This window comes from Cricetulus griseus, chromosome 4 (genome assembly GCF_003668045.3).
Source record: "Cricetulus griseus strain 17A/GY chromosome 4, alternate assembly CriGri-PICRH-1.0, whole genome shotgun sequence".
Classification (NCBI taxonomy): Eukaryota; Metazoa; Chordata; class Mammalia; order Rodentia; family Cricetidae; genus Cricetulus; species Cricetulus griseus.
Genome location: NC_048597.1, coordinates 114,969,566 through 114,993,496, shown reverse-complemented (window position 1 = coordinate 114,993,496; position 23,931 = coordinate 114,969,566). Strand labels below are relative to the sequence as shown.

General features: G+C 46.7%; 1 protein-coding gene and 1 non-coding gene across 2 annotated transcripts; both read right to left on the bottom strand.

Annotated features, from left to right (window-relative positions):
- Positions 1-4,811: 4,811 nt before the first annotated feature.
- Zp3 (zona pellucida glycoprotein 3) lies at positions 4,812-14,065 on the bottom strand. Its single transcript, XM_027416284.2, has 8 exons — positions 13,763-14,065; positions 11,270-11,388; positions 9,305-9,408; positions 9,044-9,221; positions 8,231-8,348; positions 5,836-5,927; positions 5,573-5,709; positions 4,812-5,023 (listed from the first exon to the last, which is right to left on the bottom strand). Exons 1-8 carry the CDS (start codon positions 14,063-14,065, stop codon positions 4,812-4,814), a joined length of 1,263 nt encoding a protein of 420 aa, XP_027272085.1.
- A 1,394-nt stretch (positions 14,066-15,459) lies between these two features.
- On the bottom strand, positions 15,460-15,618 carry LOC113835699. Its single transcript, XR_003485383.1, has one exon. It is a non-coding gene; the product is annotated as a U1 spliceosomal RNA (small nuclear RNA).
- Between the last annotated feature and the right edge of the window lie 8,313 nt (positions 15,619-23,931).

Here is a 23,931-nt window from a genome sequence, read left to right as displayed (position 1 = left end):
AGGTGGTGTGCACCACCACCGCCCGGCTAAGATCTTTATTCTTTGAAATTAAAATATAACCACATAAGCCCCTTCCTTTTCTTCCCTCTAACCTTTCTCCTTGCTCTCTTCTCAAATTCAAGGCCTCTTTTTAATTTACATATGTAAGGATTCAGGCGTTCTGCTGGCCTGCCCCTGTCACCTGGCAGAATGCACTCAGGCAGTACCCTGGTCAGCCCAGGGTTCCAAGGTTGTGTAGTCTGCATGCAGGTGCAAAGGACCCCTTTAAAAGACAGACGCCCCCCCCCACTCCCAGTCCCCGTGTCCCCCCACTAGCGATCTCTTTTCCAGCTCTTTCTGCCCTTTCTCCCCCTACCCCTTCCCTGCGGTTCTCCTGGGGAAGACAGGACTTTTCCTGTTTCCCTCTTCTCTCCTGTCTCTACCTCTTTTCTTCCCCTTCCCTCCCCCCCCTTTTTTTTTTATTAGTTCAAGTTAGGGAACAAGCTCGTTTCACATGTAAGTCCCTTCTCCCTCTCCCTCCCCTAACCCCCTCCCTCCTTCCCCACCCCCAACATACCGACCACTCCCCAGGCGTTCTGCTGGCCTGCCCCTGAGGGTAGGGCCCTCAACAGGGGCTCTGCAATGGGCCCTCCCTCCTCTTTCTAATAAAACTTCTAGCTTAAGCTCTGTCTGCCTGGCTGTTTATCCCCTGCCTCGGTCACCCTCACCCTCAATGGTCCCCCAGGAAAGGTTCCCTTCAAGCTTTAACATTGGTGCGGTGATCCTTACAATGTGTGTATCAGATATATATATATATATATGTACAATTTCAGGCTTAAGGGAAAGGGGGAGGGAAGGAGGAAAAAATTTCGAGGCTTAAACGAGATTTGACATTTTTCACTGTGTATACAATAATTTTCAATCCTTTAATGACTCATTCACGTCCAACTTCCCTTTTTCCTCTATGAATCAAAGGCAAAGATTTTCAACCCATCCTTGTGTTTCTGTAGGATGTACTTGAGGCCTCGGGGACTAGTCAAATGTAGAAAGCTGCCATAAATACTAGAGAAAAAGGTTTGGGTAACATGTCAAGATGACTTCCAACTGCCGCCAATATTCTTCCTAGCCCCATTTGTGGTCAGGAAGAGCTCAGACTCACCTCAAACTCCTTCTGTGGCTGAGGATGGATTTGAACCCCTGACCCTCCTGTTGGGATCACAGCTGTGTACCACCAGGCCTGGTTTATGTGGTTTTGAACCCAGAGTTTAATATGTTTACTAGCGAGCACTCTACCAAACTATATTTCTAGGCCCTGGTTAGTTTGAAATTTTCTCCAGCTATTGGGACACAACTCTCCATACTGCATCAGTAGCAATGCAGAGATTTCTACCTCAGCAAAACTGGGATTCATGCTTCATTTTTTCTTTAATAGATGGATTTTATGGTGAGCCAAAAACGATGCAAAGCTGAATCTATTAAAAATAGAAAAATGGCCTGGGCACACTTTTAATTCCAGCTCTCAGGAAGCAGAGACAGGCAGATCTGAGTTCAAGGCCAGCCTGGTGTACAAAGTGAGTTGCTGTCTTGAAAGCCAGAGGCGGGGAGTGTGGGGGGGGGATCGAACCAGCAGAAATGCTCAGTGGGGAAAAGGTGTCTGCTACCAAACTTGATATAACTGACCTGGAGTGGATCTATCACCCCCATGTGTACCCTCACACATGTAAATACGATTTAAAGTGTGAATTTGTTTAGATAGAAGGGTTCTCCAAGAAAGTGAAGAACACCCAACAGGACAAGTATGGGCTTCTTGCAGACAATCACAATTGGGTTTTGTGGGTTGTTTTGTTTTGGTGGGGGTGGGGTGAAACCACACGTGGCTACAGTTAGGTTTCTTTACGATGGGTCTGTATAGCATTCTTGGTGGCATCTCTAAAGGTTTTGAAGAAAACACACCTCATGTCCAGTTCAACATTGCCTAAAGAGTAACTTGTAAGATTAAAAGTTAACGAATTTTACAGTGCACTCAGGAGGCAGAGCAGGTGGGTCTCTGAGTTCCAGGACAACAGGGGCTACACAGTGAAACTATCTGGGGGGTGGGATTTAAAGCACTTCAGGGGCTAGAGAGAGACAGCCCAGTGGCTAAGAGTGGCTACCACTTTGCAGAGGACCAGAGTTCAATTCCCAGAACCCACATTGACAGCTCATAGCCATCTAGAACCCTAATTCCAGGGGATCCAACACTCCTTTCTGCCATAAATACTAGAGAAAAAGGTTTGGGTAACATGTCAGGCACTGCAGGAGCATAGTGCATAGACACACTCAGACAAGACACTTGCATACAGAAAAAATCTTTTAAAAGTATTAAAGAAATTTTTCTAAACAAAGTGGTGAGGTAGATTTCTGAGCAATGTAAGTTACAAGAGGGGTGAAGCAGAAACAAAATGTTATGTCAATTAAAAAAAATTGGCAGCCAGGCATATTCTGGAGACAGGCAGGAGGATCTCTGTGAATATTAGGTTTTTTTCGAGACAGGGTTTCTCTTTATTGCTTTGGAGATTGCTCTGGAACTGGCTCTGTAGACCAGGCTGACCTCGAACTCAGATTTGCCTGCTTCTGCCTCCCGAGTGCTGGGATTAAAGGCTGGGCCACCAACACCCAGCTGATCTCTATGTATCTTAAGGCCAGCCTTGTCTACACTCACAGCTAAGATTGCCAGGACTACATAGAGACCCTGTCTCAAAAAACAAAAAAGCCGGGCAGTGGTGGCACACGCCTTTAGTCCCAGCACTAGGGAGGCAGAGGTAGGAGGATCGCCAAGTTCGAGGCCAGTCTGGTCTACAGAGCCAGTTCCAGGACAGCCTCCAAAGCCACAGAGAAACCCTGTCTCAAAAAAAAAAAAAAAAAAAAAAAGGTGCCAGATATCATGGCACACACCTTTAATCCCAGCATGTCTCTGGACTCATGTCTCTGAGTCCAGCCTGGTCTACAGAGGGAGTTCCAGGACACCCAGGGCTACACAGGGAAACCCTGTCTTAAAAACAAAACAAAAAAGCTATTTGTGCGTGTGTCTGGAGGTAAGATGTCAACTTTCAGGAATCTGTTCTTTCCTTCCACTTATGGAAAGCAGGGATTGAACTCCATTCCTCAAGCACCTTTACCCACTGAGCCATCATGCCAGCCCACATTACACATCATTTTATCTCCAAGTAACCACAGCCTAATCACCGCCTTGGTATCTTTGATGTGTCTCTCCTGGGAAAGCATCACCCGGCCCCAAATGAGCATAATTTCTACCTTTCTCATCAGTTAAAGAAGATCAGATGACAGGAGCAAAGCCTCCACCCTCTCCCATGTCTCTATCATGCTTTCTTTTGCAATTCTGCCTCAGTATCCCTGGTGGAGGCTACCTCTCTTGGGGATGGAATAGCTTTTTGGCTGAAGATCAGATGGCCCCACATGCAAGTCAAATCCTAGTCACACTTCAGCACCGAAGACACAGCCACTTCCTCTTTGTTATGGGGAAATGAAAGAACAGTTGAAGGACATGTTTTCAGACTCTTACAACACCCATGAGCTTGAGGACAAGGAACAGATGCAGTTTCATTAAAGAAATGGCCCCCAGCGTGTCCTTGGAGTCACACTCACAGAAAAGTGCCTATTGGGGGCTGGAGAGAGGGCTCAACAGTTAAGAGCATGCCCTGCTCTTCCATAGAACCCAGGTTTAGTTCCAAGAATCCACAGCTCCATCCACCCCAAGCCCTTTGAGCACCTGCCTTCAGTGTGACCCCTGCCAGCTGCTGAATTGGAGCATCTCCCCATTCTTGTAGGGCTATGCCTAACAACCAGCAACCAGCAGGCAGTGTCATGTCAAGTTGCTAGAAAAGGCAAGATGCAGCTGGGCCTGGTGATGCATGCCTAGAGTACTAGAATTTGGGAGATAGGAACAAAATATTCAGGAACTCAAGCTTGTCTTCAGTTATTCAAGTTCAAGGCCAGCTATCTCAAAAAAAATTTTTAAAAAGGATAGCCTTTTAGGCTAGACTGGGAACGTAGCTCAGTGGTGGGGTACTTAGTTAGCATGTGCAAGGCCCTGGATTTAACTCAGTCTCACAAAAATAAAGATTGGGCAAACACTCGAGTTTCAAACCCCAAAATGAAAGCAACTGAAGCTGAGAGCTAACCGACTTAGAGTAAAAAAACATTGATGCGGAGATAGCTCTTCCTGATGTCATGAGACCAAAGTAATTCCCAGCCACCCCTTCTGAGGCCTTCATCCAAAGGGATCGGATCTCCTCCCAGAACCCACAGTTATATGGACCCCCAAAATGTTATTCCATACACCTCAGTGATCACCCAGAACTAAAATTATTTGGACAACCTAATTGGTGATATTTTTTCTGCTTTGAGCTTTCTAGCTACAGGGTTTAAGGTGGTTTTTTAAATTTATGTTTCTCTGAGTGTATATAACATGTGTGCAGATGTTTGTGGAGGCTAGAGAAGGGCATCAGATCTCCTGGAGCTGGAGGTACAAGTGGATCCCAGCAACTATGTTGTAGACCACCTGATGTGGATGCTAGGATCTGAAAAAAGTCCTCTGGAAGAACACAAGTGCTCCTAGTCACTATCTATTTCCCCAGCCCCTGTAAATTTATGTTTATCAGTGTCACACAGACTAGGAAGGTCAACTTTCTACAAAAACCAAGGATGACCTTGAACTCATAATCCTCTTGTCTCCACCTCCAAAGTATTGAGATGAGAGGCATGAGCCATCACCAATCCCCCACTCCCTAACTCCGATACAGGCACTAAACCACATTCAGAACTGGACCTCTTTATTGTGAAAGGGATACATCATGGGAAGTGGTGTGACGATTCCCGGTGATACCAAGGACAATAGCAGCCAGGGTCAGGAATGCCACTGCAGCTAGGCCTAAGCCAAGAGCCAAAGAGGTTTGAGCAGAAGAGGCCCAGCCCTCCACAGCCTGGTCACTTGCCTTTCCCAGGAAGATCAAGGGCCCTACAGTGACATCAGCTTCATCTCTCACTGTAAAAGAACAGGACATGGGGAAGGTTTTGTTCTTTGCTTAGTGCTGGAAAATCATACCCAAGTTCAAGAATGCTAGCCAAGAGCTTTGATGAACCACATCCAAGCCCCTCACACTGGGGGATTCTAGGCAGGTGGTTCTACTGAGCCTTTCTCCCAGCCTTTTATGTTTGGTTTCTTGAGACAGGGTCTCCCTACGAAGCCCAGGCTGGCTTTGAACTGTGATCTCAGCCTCCCCAGGGCTGGGATGACAGACGTGAACCATCAGCTCAAGTTGAGTATATTTCTAAGTGTCATTTTGCTCTGTCTCAGTGGATTGAATGAGGCATCACCCGACCAGCCACATTCTCCCCACTACCCAATAGACATATGAGAATCTAAGGATAATAGAGCTACCACTGGGAAGAGAGGCTCAGCCCCCTCCCACTTGAGATTCAAGATCTCAGTCCCATAAGACATCCCCCTAAGTCACCCATCTTGATGGTAGAAAAAGTGATAGCAAGCGTCTTAAAGAGGATGAGGAATAAATGGCTCATGCCTGTGACATACCATGCCTGCGGTTTCTAGAAGCGGACTTGGGCCACCGGCTCACTCCATGGGCCTGGTGCCTTGAATAGCTTGAGCTACCACAGTCTCCTTCATTGCAGCAGTCACAGATGTCAGCATCGCCCTCTACTGGCAACCAACTGAGAGGCGAAACAGAAATGGTTTAGAGCTCTGGTACCCAAAGAGGAAAATGTTTGTCAATTGTACATTTGAAGAAACAGACATGAGGGGTGTCGGGGCCCACACCCAGATTCTGGTCTTCTCACCTTTTGGAAGTCCTATTGAAGGAACAGGCTTTGTTGAGCCCATCTGGGATCTGGTTGGCTGGAGTGACTTTGAGATGGCAAGTGATATAGATCTGAAATAGAGTCACGAGCAGGCTGAGTTTAAAGATCAATTTTTTTTTTTTTTTAAATTTTGTAGAAAGCCAGGTGTGGTGGCACAGTAACTCAGGAGGCAGAAGCAAACAGATTCGAGTCTGAGGCTGGCCTGGTCTACAGAGTGAGTTCCAGGACAGGCTACACAGAAAAACCCTGTCTGGGATAGGGGGTGGGGGAGAATATTGGCAATTTTTCAGAGGACCGGAGTTCAATTCCCACCACCTACACGGGCTGGGATCTTTTTTGGTCCCTGCAGGCCCTGAATGACGTTTATAAGCAGGCACTCAGGCATGCACATATACATAAAAAAGTTTTGGTTTTCTGAGTAAAGTTTTAAAACTGGGGAAGGAGAGATGGCTCATTGGGCAAATGTGTTTGTCACCAAGACTAATGAGCTTGAGTTTGATCCCTGGAATCCACATGTAGAGGCAAACCACCAACTTCCGTTAGTTGTCCTCAGACACCCATACCCACCCACACACATTGCAAAATAGTTTAAGCCAGGCAGAGGCACACAGATCTGTGAGTTCAAGGCCAGCTTAGTCTGCATAGTGAGCCTCAGGCTAACCAGGATACATAGTGAGACCCTATTTCATAAACAAAAAGCCAAAAAGTTTAAATTAAACAGATGCTGACTTGATTCGTGTTTGTGGATTGTGTGCTGAAGCTCAACCCAGAGCCTTGATTAATGATTTTTTAAAAGATTTTATTTATTTATTATGTATACAACATTCTGCTTCCATGTATATCTGCACACCAGAAGAGGGCACCAGATCTCATTATAGATGGTTGTGAGTCACCATGTGGTTGCTGGGAATTGAACTCAGGACCTCTGGAAGAGCAGTCAGTGATCTTAACCACTGAGCCATCTCTCCAGCCCAAGACTTGGTTTTTTTATTTTTTTTATTTTTATTTATTTGTTTTTTGGTTTTTCGAGACAGGGTTTCTCTGTGGCTTTGGAGCCTTTTCCTGGAACTTGCTCTTGTAGACCAAGCTGGCCTGGAACTCAGAGATCTGCTTGCCTCTGCCTCCTAAGTGCTGGGACTAAAGGTGTGCACCACCAATGCCCAGCGCCCAGAGCCTTGTGTATCTACAAAACCACTACTCTGAAGTTTTGTGCACAGCCCAGCTTTTGCCATTTTGAGGCAGCTCCATAGCCCAGGCACAGTGGGTCCTGGAAATCTAACTCTAGTCCTCCACAAGAGCTCTTAGCTGCTGAGCTATCATCCCTCTCCTCAGCCCTGGGTGTTAACTTTTACTTTCTGGGGGAGCACAAGGTCTCAAACTATGTTTGCATTGATTGGCCTGAACCTCACATTTACAATCAGGCTAGCCTCACACTCAGATCCACCTGCCCCTGCCTCCAGAATGCAGAGATTAAAATAGGTGTGTGAGCCAGGCAGTGGGGGCAAATGCCTCTAATCCCAGCACTTGGAGGCAGGTGGATCTGAGTTCGAGACCAGTCTGGTCTACAGAATAAGGTCCAGGACAGGCTCCACAGCTACACAGAGAGACCCTGTTGTCTCGAAAAACAAATGAATAAAATAGGTATGTGCCACAATGCCCCCACCCAGCTATTCAGGGTTTTGTTATTTTATTACTGCCGGTTTTGCCTGTATGCACAATATGCATACTTAGTACCTGAGGAAGCCAAAGACTGTTGAATCCCTAGGAGCTCCAGATGGTTGTGAGCATCATGTGGGTGCTAGGAATCAAACCCAGGTCCTCAGAGAGCAGCCATTACTTTTTTTTTTGGGGGGGGTGGGTTTTGAGACAGGTTTCTCTGTGTAGCTTTGGAACCTGTCCTGGCACTCTCTGGAGACCAGGCTGGCCTCGAACTCAGATCCATGCCTGCCTCTGCCTCCTGAGTGCTGGGATTAAAGGCAGCTGAGCCGTGCATTGGTGGCAGACATTTTAAAAAGACTTATGTGCATTGGTGTGTTGCTTGAATGTGTCTGTGTGAGGGTGTCAGATCCCCTGGAGGTAGAGTTACAGGCAGTTGTGAGCCTCCATGTAGGTGCTGGGAATTGAACCCAGGGTCCTCTGGAAGAGCAGTCAGTGCCCTTAACTTCTGAGCCATCTCTCCAGCTCCTATTGTATCCAGTTCAAGGTTAAGCCCCCAACAAACCCACATCTATGAGGGCCTCACTGAGCCCACAACTTCTATGTGCTACCTTCTATTTCTAGCATGGTAAGTCATTTGCTTAAGGAAGAACTTTTGGTAATAGAGAACCAGATTAGAGGTTCAGGCTTATGCTTGACTTTCAAGACGTTTCCTTACCGTATTTCTGGAGCTATTGGCAAAATGGAATACGTCCACTGTGAACTGAAGAGTCTCCGGCCGGGGTCTAGGAGCTTGAAATGCAGAAAAGCTCTCAGATAGACCATCCACAAGGCAACTTGGAAGGGAAGAAGTGAAGAATAGAGTTAATCTAGCTAGATCATCTCATTACCAAAGTTCCGGAACAAGCCAGGTGTCTTGTTTTTGTTGCGGAGATAAAAACTGACCAACAGCAAGGTGGGAAGCAAAGTGTTTGGTTTACAGAGGTTACAGTTCATCATTGTGGGAGACCAAGGTTAAAAAAAAAAAAAAATCAAGGAACCTAGCTAGAGAGACAGTAACTGAAAAGGCAGACCCCAAAGGAAAGGGACTTAAGGCTTGCTCAGTTCTGTTTCTTACATAACCCAGGCCCACATCATTGCTTGGCTCTTCCTACATCAATTGCTAGTTAAGAAAAAAAGCCCACAGACACGTCCACAGGCCAATCTGATAGTCACTTCAATTGAAGCTCTCTCAGGTGAATCAAGATAACATCAAAGTGGCTCACACTTAGAATCCCAACCCAACACTCCAAAGACAGACAGGATTTTTTTTTTTTTTTTTTTTTAAGATTTTCAAAGTAGAAGGTAACTTAGTTGTGAGGAGAAAGGGCATTAGCTAGAGTGGGGAGCAAGAGAAAGTAATGAGGATGAATCTCATCAAAACTCACCCATATGAAAATGCCACAATGTATCCAATTCATATATGCTAGTAAAATACTTTAAAAGCCAAGGGACACTAAAACGACTCCCCAGAAAGGAGGCCAGGTCTCACCCATGGAAGTCCACAATGGTGTGATAGGGAGAGGCAGTCTGGTCTGGCGAAGGTGTGGCCACACAGTGGTCCACAAACAGCTGCAGTGGCAGGTGGCTTCCAGTCTGGACCTCTGCCTGGAGGTAGGCTGCCTCTCCCAGGTGGAAGGTAGGTGACAACTTCTCAGTGTTCCAGTTCTCTGAAGGGGCAGAGACAGGGGCTAAGAGACTGCCCACAGGCATCTGCATCGCCCCTCCCCTCAACTACATCCCTCTGACTCACCCTCCATCAGGCGCAGAGAGAAAACCAGCTTCTCTTCTGAGATCACAGTGGTGCTGAAGGGAACCCAGGTGGGTCGGATAGCGTGGCTGCTCACATTGCCCTGCCTGTGTGAAAAACCACAGTTGCTCCCAAGTAACTCCATCCTGGCCCAGCTTGTGTGGGGTCGGGTTATCACACCCCTACTCTTGTGTGACAGAGGTGTGACAGAGTTCTGATGATCAACTAGGTAGCCAGACCAAGGTCCCCAAAGGTGGGGCCCGCCATTCCTTAACCCCTCTGAACACCTACAACCTGAAAGCAGCCAGACACTCCAACCATGGGGCCAGAGACCAAAGCATGGAAGAGACAGGTCTGAGGGTAGAAGGTCTGTTAGTAAACAGAAATCTAATCAACTTAGGCCCTGGTAAAAGACAAACAGAACCTGGAAGTTGTGTGAACCCAGCACCTGGGAGGCTGAGGTAAGAACAAGAGCATCCCATTCTGACTTAATTTCAAACTAAGGTTGGCTGGAGACAGTTGATAGAGCACTGGCCTAGAATAATGGGATCTGGATTCCAGACCAGCACATCGTACACCATGTGTGGTAGTGCATGCCTGTAATACCAGCACTCAGAAGATCCAGGAAGGATGATCACAGTTCAAAACCACCCTGGTCTACAAAGCAAATGCCAGAGGCTAGCCAACTATCCATAGTAAAACCCTGTCTGAAGAACAAAACAAATGAACAAAAGCAAAAAGCTGTGCTTAACTGTGATGCAAGCCTATCATCCCAGCACTCTAGAGGGATCACTGCAACCCTGAGGCTGGCTTGAACTGCATAGTGAGACTGACTCAAAACACAAACATTAACCACCACCACCGTACACAACAAAGCATCCCAGTCTAGAGCCCCCAAGAAGTCTGAGCTGGGCATGATGACCCATGCCTGTAATTCCAGAGACTTAGGCAAAAGATGAAGAACTTGTAATACAGTCAGGCAAGTTCAATACTGTGACAGACTTGTCATCTATAAAGTTCTAAGAAGTTCATGCTTGAAAATTTAAGTCCCCCCCCCAAAAAAAAATTGCTGGGCAGTGGTGGTGAATACCTTTAATCCTAGGACTCAGGAAGCAGAGGCAGGTGATCTGTGAAATTGAGGACAGCCTGGTCTACAGGAGTGTACACTGGACAGACAGGGCTGTTATACAGAGAAACCCTGTCTCAGAAAACAAAGCAAAACAAAAAACAAAAACCATACACTATATATATGTATATTTTAATTTTTTTATTTTTGCTATGATTTTTGTTTTGAGACAGGATCTCACTATGTAGCCCTAGCCCAGGCTGACCTGGAACTCCTTAGACCAGGCTAGTTTCAAATCAGAGATCTTCCTGCCCCTGTCTCTTTTTGAGCGCTGGAATTTAAGACACATGCCTCCATGCATGTTTCCTTCACAATGTTTCAAATAAGGGCATGACTTTGTGGTGGGCTGTATTATTTCCATGGCTACTGTGGGGGCATTTGTAGGTCACAGCTCACAAGTCTGGGAGATCAAGGCTTGTGTGTGAGTATCTGTGCACCCCCCCCCACACACACACAGGGGTGAGGGGGCCAGGGAGGCAAGCAAGCCAGGCACTTAGGAGGCTGAGATAATAACGGAGTTCAAGGTCAGCTAGTCTACAAAATTCCAGGTCATCCTGTGAACACACAAAACGAAGCCAGGTCTGCAGCACACTCTAACTCAGCATTTAGGAGGCAGAGGTAGGGGATAAGTCTGAGTCTGGACTTCACAGAATCCTGTCTCAACTTGGATTGAGAAAGGCAATCAGTCCCTTAGCGCACACCTGGCATCAGGTTTTCCTTAGCAGGTTACGGTTTACAATAATCACAGCTGCAAGCCATTTCCTCATCAGAGCAACAATGGTTGTCTTACTTGCAGGCACCCTCATCCAACCTGGGGACCTAGCAGTTCATCCCACACTGACCTGGGGTAACGGCACTCAATAGGCACCTCGGCACGGTTAGTCCTCAGGATGGACAGGCCACGCACAGGGCGGGGTTCATGCAGCAGCAAAGTGCTGTACACCAGGGCATCTTCTGTCACCTGAAGCAAATGTAAGGTTTGTTAAAGCATGTGCCACCACTGCCCTGCTACAAAGTTATAATGTTAACCAAATCCAAACCGCACACCCTGGGGAGGCTTGCTTGGCCTATGGGGAGTTCCAGGGAATCCAGCTGATGAAGGCTGACCGTCAAGGCTCAGTTCAACCGGCCCTCTGCTGGCCAGTAAAGAAGCAAGCTAAACTGGAGAGAGCTCAGTAATTAAGAGATTTAGGTTCAATTCCCAGCACTCAAATGGCAGGTCACATAACCCTCCAGTTCCAGGGGTGGCACCCACCCCCCATGGTGCATATGCATACAAGCAAAACACCACACAAAAAATCAGATATAAAGCTTTTTTTTTTTTTTTTTTTTTTTTTTTTTTTTTTTAAGTTGAGCAGGCAGGGGTTGTGCACAACTTTAATCCCAGCTAGGCAGAGGCAGCAGAACTCGGAATTTGAAGCCAGTCTTGGTCTACAGATATAGTTTTAGGACAGCAAGGGCTACACAGAGAAACCCCATATAGAAAAAAAGTTGAAAAACTGTTAGTAGTTTTGTGAGATCAGTTGAGCCCAGGTTGGCCTCAAACTTTGATCCTCCTGCCTCAGCCTCTCAAGAGATATAGGATTACTTGAATTACAAACCAAAATTACATTCCAAAGTTTGCTTTAGGACACCTGAGAGTTTTAGGGCTTATCACTAAACATGAGTGACCCCAAAGCAGCTGCACCGCTGGAAAATACCCCAGCATGAATGATGACTTCCCCATAGCTCTATGGAATCACCCTTCCTTCACCGCATACTCTTCCTTCGCACATTCTTAGACCCTGTGCAATGAAGGCAGAATTACAGACAGCCACCTGGAAGGTGTGAGAGGAAGTGACGGAGATCAGGTAAGGAACCAAGTTAACTCCAGCCTGGCTTATCCAAGGTCTACCTACACCTGTCTCCAGGTGAGCCTCATCCACTTGGGCCTACCACCCTGCCACAGTTGGAACTTTTTAAATAGGCTTTTGTGTAGCTCAGGCTTAAGATGACCCTGGACTCCTAGTTCTTCTGCCTCTGCTCATCTGAGTGCTGGATTACAGACATACAACACTTTTTTTTGGTGCTGAGGCTCAAATTCAGTGTCTTATGCTAGGTGAGCTATGTCTACAACCAGCTACGAATCAAGAGTGTCATGCATGTGTCAGACCTGGAGAGATGGCTTAGGGGTTAAGAGGCTGCTCTTCCAGAGGTCCCGAGTTTGTGAGCCACCATGTGGTTGCTGGGCACCAATCACCTAGAATGAGATCTGGTGCCCTTTCCTGGTGTACAGGCAGAACATTGCATACATATTTTTTTTTTAAAAAAAAGAATGTAATGTTCTCTGCCCCATACATTTTTTTTAAATTCAAAGCTGCCAGGCATGATGGTGCACCCCTGTAAACTCAGTGCCAGGGGAAGCAAAGACCAGGTTATAGCTATAAGACGCTCTCTCAAAAAAGCCCTAGTTTGCAGGTTGTTGGTGGAGCACCCCTTTAATCCCACCACTCAGGAGGCAGAGGCAGGTGGACCTCTGAGTTCGAGACCAGCTTGGTCTACAGAGTGAGTTCCAGGACAGCCTCCAAAGCCACAGAGAAACCCTGTCTCGAAAAACCAAAAAAAAAAAAAAAAAAAAAAAAAAGCCCTAGTTCCAAGGGCAGTGTGGGGGGTAGCTATATAATCTGAGTTGCCTGCCTTGGATGTGCTGGAATCAATCCCCAGCATTGGTTACCAATTTTCTGTATTAGTAATTGGATTCAGATTCTTGTATTTTTATTTTGACTTTTGAGGCATGCTCTATGTTACTCCGACCTCAATGTCCTCCCTCTCCAGCCTTCCCAGTGCTGGGATTACAACTGTATATGCCTGATCCAGAGGTTTTTTGTTTTGTTTCTTCGTAAACAGTCTATCATGTAGCCAAGGCTGTCCTTAAACTCCCAATTCTCTGGCCTCTACTTCCCAAGTGCTGGAATTTTGGGTCTGTGTTAACCCCACATGCCTTGGCAGGGATTTTTGATGCCTCTAGCAAGTGCCCAAGCTATCCTCTGCTTTCCTTTCCAACTCTTAGTCCCATTACCCTTACATTCTCTCTTCGTGGGAAGGGACCACAGATCTTCAGGAGAAACCAGAGTCTGGCAAGTAGACTGGTCCCAAGAACACAGCTTTTTCCAGATCCCCCACCCCCACCCCCATTCACCAGCATCCAGCAGCGCCTGGAGTTTTTCCACCATCCTCCATCAGTGGCCACTCCCTAATTACAGTGAAAGGAGACAGTCCTAGGCCTCAGAAATTCCATCACCAGTCAACCTCCCAGCGTGCTTTCCCCTCACCAAGGGAGGGACGCCCAGCCTCACCTGCACTCCGTTACTGCATTCATGCAGCTGGGCCTTGAATTTGACCACATCGGTATCCACGGAAACCAGGGGCCGACAGCTTTCTGAGCCAAGGGTGAGGTCCCCGGGCTGTATGAGCTTCCCGGTGCCAAAAAGGTCTCGACTGACAGTCACCACGAGCTCAGCTTCCAGACACTCCACCTCCACGGATGATGTGGGCCTCACTGGGGCCGGAGTTCCACCTGTCCACAGAGGCTGGGGACAGCACAGCTCGGTGCTTCCGAACAGCAGGAGACACAGGAGGAGTTGGTAGCTCAACCCCATGGTGCTGCCTGAGTTAAGGCCCGGTGCGGAGCAGGGGGCAGAAACTACCCAGGCATCTTATATCCCTGGATGACCTCCCTCCACCTGAATTCTCTCTACTTCCCCCTCAGTCTCGGGTGGAGCCCATCACCCACACATTATTAGACCTGTGGCCTCAAACCTCATCTGGACCAATAATTAGAATCTGGTTTTCAGAGATACACCCATGTGATTCCTATTCAAGGATTTTATTTATTTGGTTGGTTGGGTTGGGTTTTCTATTGTTGTTTTTGTTTTTGTTTCTTTTCTTTTTTGGGAGGGGTTGTTTGGGGTTTTTTTTTGTTTTTTGTTTTTTTGTTTTTTGTTTTTTGTTTTTTTGAGACAGGATTTCACTGAGTAACAGCCTTGGTTGTCCTGGAACTCACTGGGTAGACCAGGCTGGCCTCGAACTCAGAGATCTTCGTGCCTTCGCCTCCTGAATGCTGATATTAAAGGCCTCTGCCACCACACCAGGCACCTATTCAAGTTTTAATTCCACCCACCCCTCCTCCACCCCCACCCCCCCACCTCCCCCCCCACTCCCCCACCCCCCACCCCTGTGGAATTGGACACAGAGCTTCTTGAATGCTAAGCAAGTACTCTACCATGGGGTCGGGCCCCAGGCCCTCTCTGGGGGATTCTAGGGAAGCACTCTACCTCAAGCTTTAACCTAGCCTTCTTTTCACTTTATTTTGAGACAATCTTATTAAGCTGCTGGCACTGGCCTCACTCTGTGCCCTGACAGGCCTGAACTTTATAGCCTCAAGCTCCCAAGTTGCTGTTATGAACAGCCTGATCCTTGAGGCTCGACTTTGTGTGCACATTAAAGTCTGGTGGGCCATAATTTTTACTTTCTCCCTCTTCCCACCCCCGTGCTCTGTGCTGTGCTGTGCTGTGCTGTGCTGCTGCTGCATATAGGAAGCCCATGGCTTGAGGACCAAGAGCTGTCTCAGGTGGTGGGAGGGGTCCTGGAGAGATGCCTTGATTGGAAGATGCAGGGGTTTTCTTAGAAACAGCTGGGGGATTCTTGCCAAATGAAGACTAAAAAGACATTAATTAGGCATCAAGAGAAAATGTATGTGCCTGTGACCTTATTCAACAGCTTGTCTCTAGGGGTAAACTCCTCAATTGTGATCAACCCCTGTAAGTCAAAAGCAATTTAAGTTTATTCGTCTACTTTATTTTTCATAATGTTAATTTTATTTATTATTATTATTGGGTTTTCATTTGTTTTTTTGTTATTTCAAGACAGGGTTTCTCTGTGTTACAGACCTGGATGTCTTGGAACTTGCTCTGTGGATCTTTCTGCTTCTGCCTTTCAAGTGCTGGGATTAAAGGCATGCACCACCATTGTCCAGCTTAATTTTCTTTTTAATGAGGGAAAATTCAAAGTTCCCCACAACCACCAATTCTGCAGTCCAGTTTCTCAAATGTGGGGAATTTTCAGAGGTCAGGACATCAGTAGTGCAATGGAGGAAACTCTTCCTAAGAAAATCATGTTCTTGATGATGGTATTTCCCGTACCAGTTAAATATTGATTTTTTGCTCTTTTCTGGCAAGGTCTTGCTATGTAGTCCAGAATGGCCTTAAAAACAACATTTCAGCTCGGCAGTGGAGGCGCACACCTTTAATCCCAGCACTCGGGAGGCAGAGGCAGGCGGATCTCTGTGAGTTCGAGACCAGCCTGGTCTACAAGAGCTAGTTCCAGGACAGCCTCCAAAGTCACAGAGAAACCCTGTCTCGAGCCCCCCCCCAAAAAAAAACAAAAACAAAAACAAAAACAAAACACATTTCTCCTTACTTAGCTTTCCTAGTTGCCGGATTACAGGTGTGAGCCACCATATCCAGTTTTATTTTATTTTTATTTATTTTTTTGAGGCAGGGTTTCTCTGTGTAGCTCTGTAGACCAGGTTGGCCTCCAACTCACAGAGAACTACCTGTGTCTGCCTCTTGAATGCTGGGATTAAAGGTATGCGTCACCACAGACCAGCCCAGTTTTATTTTATTAACTATTTTTAAAAAACATGTATTTAGGGCTGGAGACATGGCTCAGAGGTTAAGAGCACCGACTGCTCTTCCAGAGGTCCTGAGTTCAATTCCCAGCAACCACATGGTGGCTTACAACCATCCATTATGAGATCTGGTGCCCTTTTCTGGTGTGCAGAATGTTGTATACATAATAAATAAATAAAGTCTTTAAAAAAAAAACCACGTATTTAAGGCTGGGTGGTGGTGGTGCATGCTTTTAATCCCAGCACTCAAGAGGCAGAGGCAGGTGGATCTCTGAGTTGAAGTCCAGCCTGGTCTACAGACCGAGTTCCAGAACAGGTTCCAAAGCTACAGAGACACCCTGTTGGAGTCGGACAAGACAAGCAGAAAAGCATGTATTCATTTTGTGTGGATGGAGGGGTACCATGTACCACAACATGCATGTGGAGGTCAGAGAACAACTTTCAGAGTCAGTTCTCTTCTATCTTATGGGTCTCTGGGATCCAGCTCATGTTGTGAGGCTTGGCAGTAAGTGCCTTTACCTGATAAGCCATTTTGCCAGCCTCTATTTTTCTGTTTTATTATTTTCTTTCACTTTAGACACATGACTGTGCTGACCTGACTAGTTTACTTTTTAGAGCTGTGTTCTTGCCATGTCACTTCACCTGGCCTTAAACTTTGGGCTAAAGTAAGTTTCCTGTCACAGCCTCCAGATTTTTTGTCACTCTCTTGGACTTCAACATTTACATTTTTCAGAATCCTCGTCAGGTGGTGGTGGCGCACGCCTTTGCTCCCAGCACTCAGGAAGCAGAGGATTTTTGTGAGCAAAGAAAGTGCCAAGACATCCAGGACAGTTACAGAGAAACCCTGTCTGGAAAAAGAAAAGAAAAATAAATCAGAATCTTCCCACTGCTGACTGTGAGAGCACACTCCTTTAATCACAGCACTAGGGAGGCAGAGACAAATGGATCTTTGTGAGTTCAGGCTAGCCAGGGTTACATGATGAGACTCTATCTCAAACAAACAAAACACAAAAAATTCAGGAGGCAGAAGCAGGTGAGTTTGAAGCCAATTACAGGCCAGTTAAAGTTACATGGTGAGATCCTGTCTTACACAAACAGCAGAATCCTCCTGCCTCAGCCCCCTGAGTGCTAGGATTATAAGCATGGTACTGCCATACCCAGCTTTGACTTCATGTTTTATTTTTGTGACACTGGGAGTCAAACCCAGAACCTTGTGCTGACTTGGTTTCAGTAGATCTTGGCACAAACATCAAAGGACAAATTACTCAGCTGAATCCATCAGAGGGACAATGCTCAATCCATCTCATTTTATGGAAGTAGACAAGGAGCCTTGTTTAGTCAAAGGCCACTGTGTGAGCCAAGATGGAGAGGGATGCTCAGGTGGGCCTGTAGAGATGCTCAGTTACTGAAGTCCAGGTCCCCGGAGAAGGCCTAGAAGGCTGGAGAGGTGGGCCAGGCAGTATCCTGGGGGTGTCAGGCTGACATGTTGAACTTGGTGAGTGAAAATATCAAAGAGCTAACACAGATAGATGAGGTGGTCAGCACTGGTTGGGAAGATGGAATAGATGCCAACGAGAGCCAGTTTTCTACTGCATCTGTGCTGGTAGTATTAGTACAGGGCTGATGGTTCCTAGGAATAAGGACCTGTCCTTGGGGCCCCATTGGGGCAAGCTTGTTAGCCACATTTGTTGGCTGTGTTGGGAACAGAATGAGCAAGGTTAGAGATGGAAGAGCGGGGTTAATCTGTGCTTTGTGCCCAGGTCCCTGAACTGGGGTCATCCTCCTTTACAGGATGGCAGACAAAAAGCTGGAGATTTGTGAGGCTGGGATGTCAACACATTCCTGAAATCCCAGGACTTGGAAGACTGAGGCAGGAGCCTCATGGGTTTGAAACCAGCCTTGATTACATAGTAAGAGCCAGTCTCACAGAATAAACAAGGGAAGTTGTTGAGATGACTCGGCAGCTAAAAGTGTCTGCCTCAAAGTCTAAGGATCCAAGATCAATCCCTGGAATTCACATAAAGGTGGGCAAAAGGCTGGAGAGATGGCTCAGTAATTAAGAGCACTTACTGCTCTTCGGGAGGACCAGGGTTCAATTCCCAGCATCCACAATGGATGACTCCTAAACCACTCCAGCTGCAGAGGATTTGTAGAAGCTATTACTGTCTTCCTCAGACATGACATGGCATACACGAACACACACACACATATTACATACACATACATAAATCTTTAAAAACAAATAAAGGGCAGGAGAGATGGTTCAGTAGTTAGAACATTTGATGCTCTTACAGAGAGGACCTGGGTTCAGTTCCCAGCACCCACATGGCAGCTCATAACCATCTGTAACTCCAGTTCCAGCATGTTCAAGAGACACATAAACTAATGTAGGCACATATACACACCCGTGGATTAAAAATAAATAGTAGAGCTGGAGACATTGCTCAGTGGTTAGAGAGCAATTGTTGCTATTACAGAGGACCAAGCTTCTGTTCCCAGTACCCACATGAAGGCTCACAACTGTAACTCCATTCTCAAGGGATCCAATGCCTTCTTATCTCTAAAAGCACCAGGCATGAGTGTGATGCTTAGACATATATGCAAGCAAACCATGCACTTAAAGGAAAAAATTTTTAATTATTCTAGCAAAATGAATAGAATATTAATCAATTTCAGGGGGTTAAGACAGGGTTTCTCTGTATAACAGCAATAGTTGTCCTGGAACTCACTGTGTAGACCAGGCTGACCTTGAACTCAAGTTCTGCTTGCCTCTGTCTCCCAAATGCTGGGATTAAAGGCACATGCCACTATCACCTGGCCTAATCAAAAAATTTTAAAGGCACGAGCTGGAGAGATGGCTCAGCAGTTAAGAGCACTGCTTACTCTTCCAGAGGTCATGAGTTCAATTCCCAGCAACCATATGGTGGCTCACAACCATCTGTAATGAGATCTGGTGTCCTCTATTGGCCTGCAGGCATTCATGCAAATGGAACACTGTATACCTAATAAATCTTAAAAAAAAAAAATTAAAGGCAGGAACTAAGGTTGTCACTCAGTGGTAGAGCTCCTGCCTAGAATCCCCAGTGAGGGGCTGGGAGTGTGGCTCAGTGATAGAGAACTTGCTTAGCATGTACAATGCCTTGGGCTCTGTCCCCAGCATTACCATAAATAAATAGATAAATAAATAGACAAGTAATACAAAGGTAACAAAAAAGGTAGCACTTATGTAAGTCATCTCCTTGAGATGTGAAAAATGAATTTTGATTTTTTTTTCCTTTGATGCTGTGACCTAAACCTAGGATCATGCTTGCTGCACTCTGGGTTTTTCTAAAACAATTCCAGAGCACCTAAGAATGGAGGTTAATGGAGTTTCATTGCTAAAATGACTCCATCTAATAAGTAATGAAAGATTTGCATGCAAAAAGAAGCATTTGACTGGGCAGTGGTGTCACATGCTTGTCATGGCAGTCGGGAGGCAGAGGCAGGCGGATCTCTGTGAGTTCGAGACCAGCCTGGTCTACAAGAGCAAGTTCCAGGACAGCCTCCAAAGCCACAGAGAAATCTTGTCTCAAAAAAACAGAAAAAGAGAGAGAGAGAGAGAGAGAGAGAGAGAGAGAGAGAGAGAGAGAAAGGAAAGAAAAAAGAAAGAATCAGTTGACCCTTGACCAGTTCTCCATATTCTAAGGAAAGCTGTTTTGTGGGCTGGGGTGATGGCTCGGTTGGGTAAAGGTGCTCCCCACCAAGTCCCAGGATCTGTCTGGGTTCTGTCCTCAGGTCCCACAAGGTAGAAGAAAAGGACCTATTTGTGCAAGGTGTCCCCCGGCGGCCACACTCAAGAACTGGCGAATGTGCACCTACACATTGTCACACAAATGAATGTCATGTGGTTTGGGTTTGTTTTTCAAAACAGGGTCTTACTATGTAGCTCTGGCTGTCCTAGAACTCACAGAGATCCACCTGCCTCTCTGTCTCTTGAGTACTGGGATTAAAGGCGTGTGCCACCAGGTCTGGCTTTTTCTGCTTTTATGGGGATTGACTTCAATTTTCCAGGCATATACACAAACATCTTCACCCACTGAGCCATCTCCCTGGGCCTGAATGTTGATTCCCCCTTCGTTTCTTTATTTATATTGAGAGAGGGTCTCACTAGTAGCTGAGGATAACCTTGAGCTCACAGTGTAGCCCAGCCTGCCTCTCCATCACCAATATCTGATGTTCAGCAGTCCTGCACAGGGGTAGGGACCCATTCAGGCTTTCCTGCAACCTGAGCCTAGAAGCAAGAGCTGGGAGAGGAAGGAGGGGCCACCTGGCCTCATAGCCCCTCCTCTTCCACGGTGCCCTTCCTCTGGGGCAGCTCATACCTCTACAGACCACCTCCACTCTCCCTTTGCCTCTCTGGGCCCCAAAGGTCAGGTGGGGACAGGCTGGGGCCACCAGCAGCCCCATGGCCAGAGACATCGCCTCTTCTCTCCTTCTAGCTACGGAAAGACAAGAAGAAAGGACTTTGTTAATCTGCATTTTGGGGGCGCTTCCCCCGCCTAAACTTCCCAGGGCAGAGGCAGTGATTGGAATTTGGATTATCTGGAGACAGAAAGAGCCCAGAACATCCCAACAGGTATGAATCCTTCGGTGTTGCTGGTGTGTGTGTGTGTGTGTGTGTGTGTGTGTGTGTGTGTGTGTGATGAATCCTTCAGAGTTGCTGGTGTGTGTGTGTGTGTGTGTGTGTGTGTGTGTGTGTGTGTTTGAGTGTGTGATGAATCCTTCAGTGTTGCTGGTGTGTGTGTGTGTGATGAATCCTTCAGTGTTGTTGGAGTGTGTGTGTGTTCTCTGTGTGCAATGACAGTTTCTTTTTAAGATTTCCAGAACCCCTCCTTTAAAAAAAAAACCAAAAACAAAAACCTCTTAATATTGTATTATTTCTTTATGTGTGTGCAGGCACACCACACACACACACACACACACACACACACACACACACACACACACACACGACAATCATCACAGGGCAATTTGCAAGAGTGTTCTCTCCTCCCAACATGTTGGTCCCGGGAACTGAACTCAGGTCATCAGATTAGGCCACAATCACCTTTACCTGCTAAGTCAACTCATTGACTGCTTCCTGAGACCCTTATAACTGCTTTGTTCTATGACTCCATAGCCACAATTTCATTCAGTATTCAACAGCTATTTCCTGAACACCTTGTGCCGTGTATAACTATTAAATGAGATCTTGGAGGGTCTACAGATGGGGACATTCATGGCAATAGCTAGCACATTAGAGCAGGCCAGACACTGGGGAAAGCTTTTATGAGCATTAGCTCATTTAATGTGGCAACAAGTATAAGGGAAAGAATATTAGACCATTTTGCAAATAAGAACAATGAGGCTTTGCAGCTTCTCTCAGCACCAGGGCTGAGAGGAAGCCTGAGAACATTCAAGAACCCTGGATCAGTAGTTAAGAGCACTTGTTGCTCTTACAGAGGACCAGGATTCTTTTTTTTTTTCTTTAAAGATTTGTTTATTATGTATACAGCATTCTATCTGCTTGTATGCTGCACACCAGAAGATGGCACCAGATCTCATTATAGATAGTTGTGAGCCCCACATCTCATTACAGATAGTTGTGAGCCACCATGTGGTTGCTGGGAATTGAACTCAAGACCTTTAGGATAGCAGCCAGTGCTATTAACCTCTGAGCCATCTCTCCAGCCCCCGAGGACCAGGATTCTATTCCCAGCACCCACATAGTGATTCAAAGCTGTCTATAACTCTGGTCCCAAGGGATCCAATGCCCTCTTCTGGCTTCCCCAGTTACCAAGTACATATTCAGTGCCCATATGTGCTTGCAGGCGAAACACCCATACCCATAAAACAAGAAAACAAATACTTAAAGACCCCTGGACAGCAGATGTGGTGTGGCTGGTGCTTATAATACCAGCATTCAGGGGTCAAACAGGAGAGGGAAGAGTTCAAGGTCACCTTTGGCTACATAGGAGTTTGAAACCCTCTCTAAAAAACAAACAAAACGGCCTCGGCCACCTAGGACAGGGATACAAGGCAGTCTCTCTACTGCTGTTCCCTGAGAATGGGACAGGAACAGACTCTAGGAGTCACTTTGGAGCTGAAGGTGTGGGGCAGAGGCTGGATTCCCTGGCATGCTGTGATCTAGAGTCGGGCTGTCTAGGATTTCAAGTCCTTATCGTGGGGAGAGTGGCTTTATACTGGCTCCTATGCTGCAGAGACAGGGAACGCCATAGGGGCAGCTGAGGATTTCTGGCAGGGGCTTTGGAAGATATCCATCCCTCAGGAAGGGAAGTGAACTGGCCCGGCATGGGGGAAGGGCTTCCTTAGAAGTGGGTGGGAAGGCCCAGGAAACTATGTCTCCCCATCAAAGAAGATTGGCTTGTAGTTGCCATCCTTCATACAGTTCCCAGTCCCCCGTGTCCCAGCTGTCCCTGCTAGGGCAGGAGGAGCACAAAAGGTGATTATTCTGCAGGGGGCTATCCTGGGCTCCCATGAATGGGGTGTTGAAAACCTCGTGTCCACATCCAGATCTGTTTTCACCTCTCTGCCCGAATGCACTGTCGGCATGCCAGGGTGTAGTCAAAAGCCAGGGAGAGATCCTCCAGGGAGGGGCACCATGCCCCTGGGTACCTTAGATTCCAAGGATCCCCACACAGGACCATTTCTCCTCTACCAATTGCTGCCATGCCCATCCCCGAAGCGGCTGGGAGGCAGGTGTGTACTTCTTTCCTCCAGCCCACGCAAGCCCAGTTCTGCCCCCTCTCCACTCCAGCCATTTTCTGCATTTGTACTTCTCCCTCGACTTATGACCTGGAGTCCTGAGAGCCCTGTCAGCCTCCAAAACAGCCTCCGTTGGTCCAAGCCCAAACACTCAACACCAGATTCACACTCCTGCTGAAGGCTTCGAGGAAAGGGATACACCTGTGGGACAGTCTGAGTGCTGAGTACATGAACTATGTAAAATTTCATTGAGATTCACAGATAGTATTATTTATATATTTGTTTGTTTTTAGGCATGCTCTGGCTGGCCTACAACTCTCATTTAGACCAGGCTGGCCCTCAAACTCATAGTGGTCTACCTATGACGGAGAATTTTATTTTAAAGATTTATTTATTTATTGTGTATACAGTGTTCTGCCTGCATGTGTCCCTACACACCAGAAGAGGGCACCAGATCTCATAACGGATGGTTGTGAGCCACCATGTGGTTGCTGGGAATTGAACTCAGGACCTTTGGAAGAGCAGTCAGTGCTGTTAACCTCTGAGCCATCTCTCCAGCCCAAGATTTATTTATTTTTATGTGGTATATTGCCTGCAAGTATGTCTGTGTCAGTGTGCCAGGTCCCTTGGGAATGGAATTACAGACAGCTGTGAGCTGTTGTGTGGGTGCTGGGAATTGAGCCCAGGTCATCTGGAAGAGCAGCCAGTGCTCTTAATCGATGAGCCATCTCTCCAGCTTGCCTCTGGAAATTTTGTTTTTGTTTTGTTTTGTTTGTTTGTTTGTTTGTTTGTTTTTAAGACAGGATTTGTCTGTGGCTTTGGAGGCTGCCCTGGAACTAGCTCTTCTAGACCAGGCTGGTCTCGAACTCACAGAGATCCCCCTGCCTCTGCCTCCCGAGTGCTGAGATTAAAGGTGTGCGCCACCACCACCACCACCACCACCACCACCACCACCACCACCCCCGGCTTGTTTTTTTTTTTTTTTTTGAGAGGGATGGGGAACTAAGCCTGAGTCTGACTCTCTATAACTCAAACTGGCCTGGTACTTAGCAGGTAGCCAGGCTTTGCCTCAAACTTGTGACAATTCTGCTT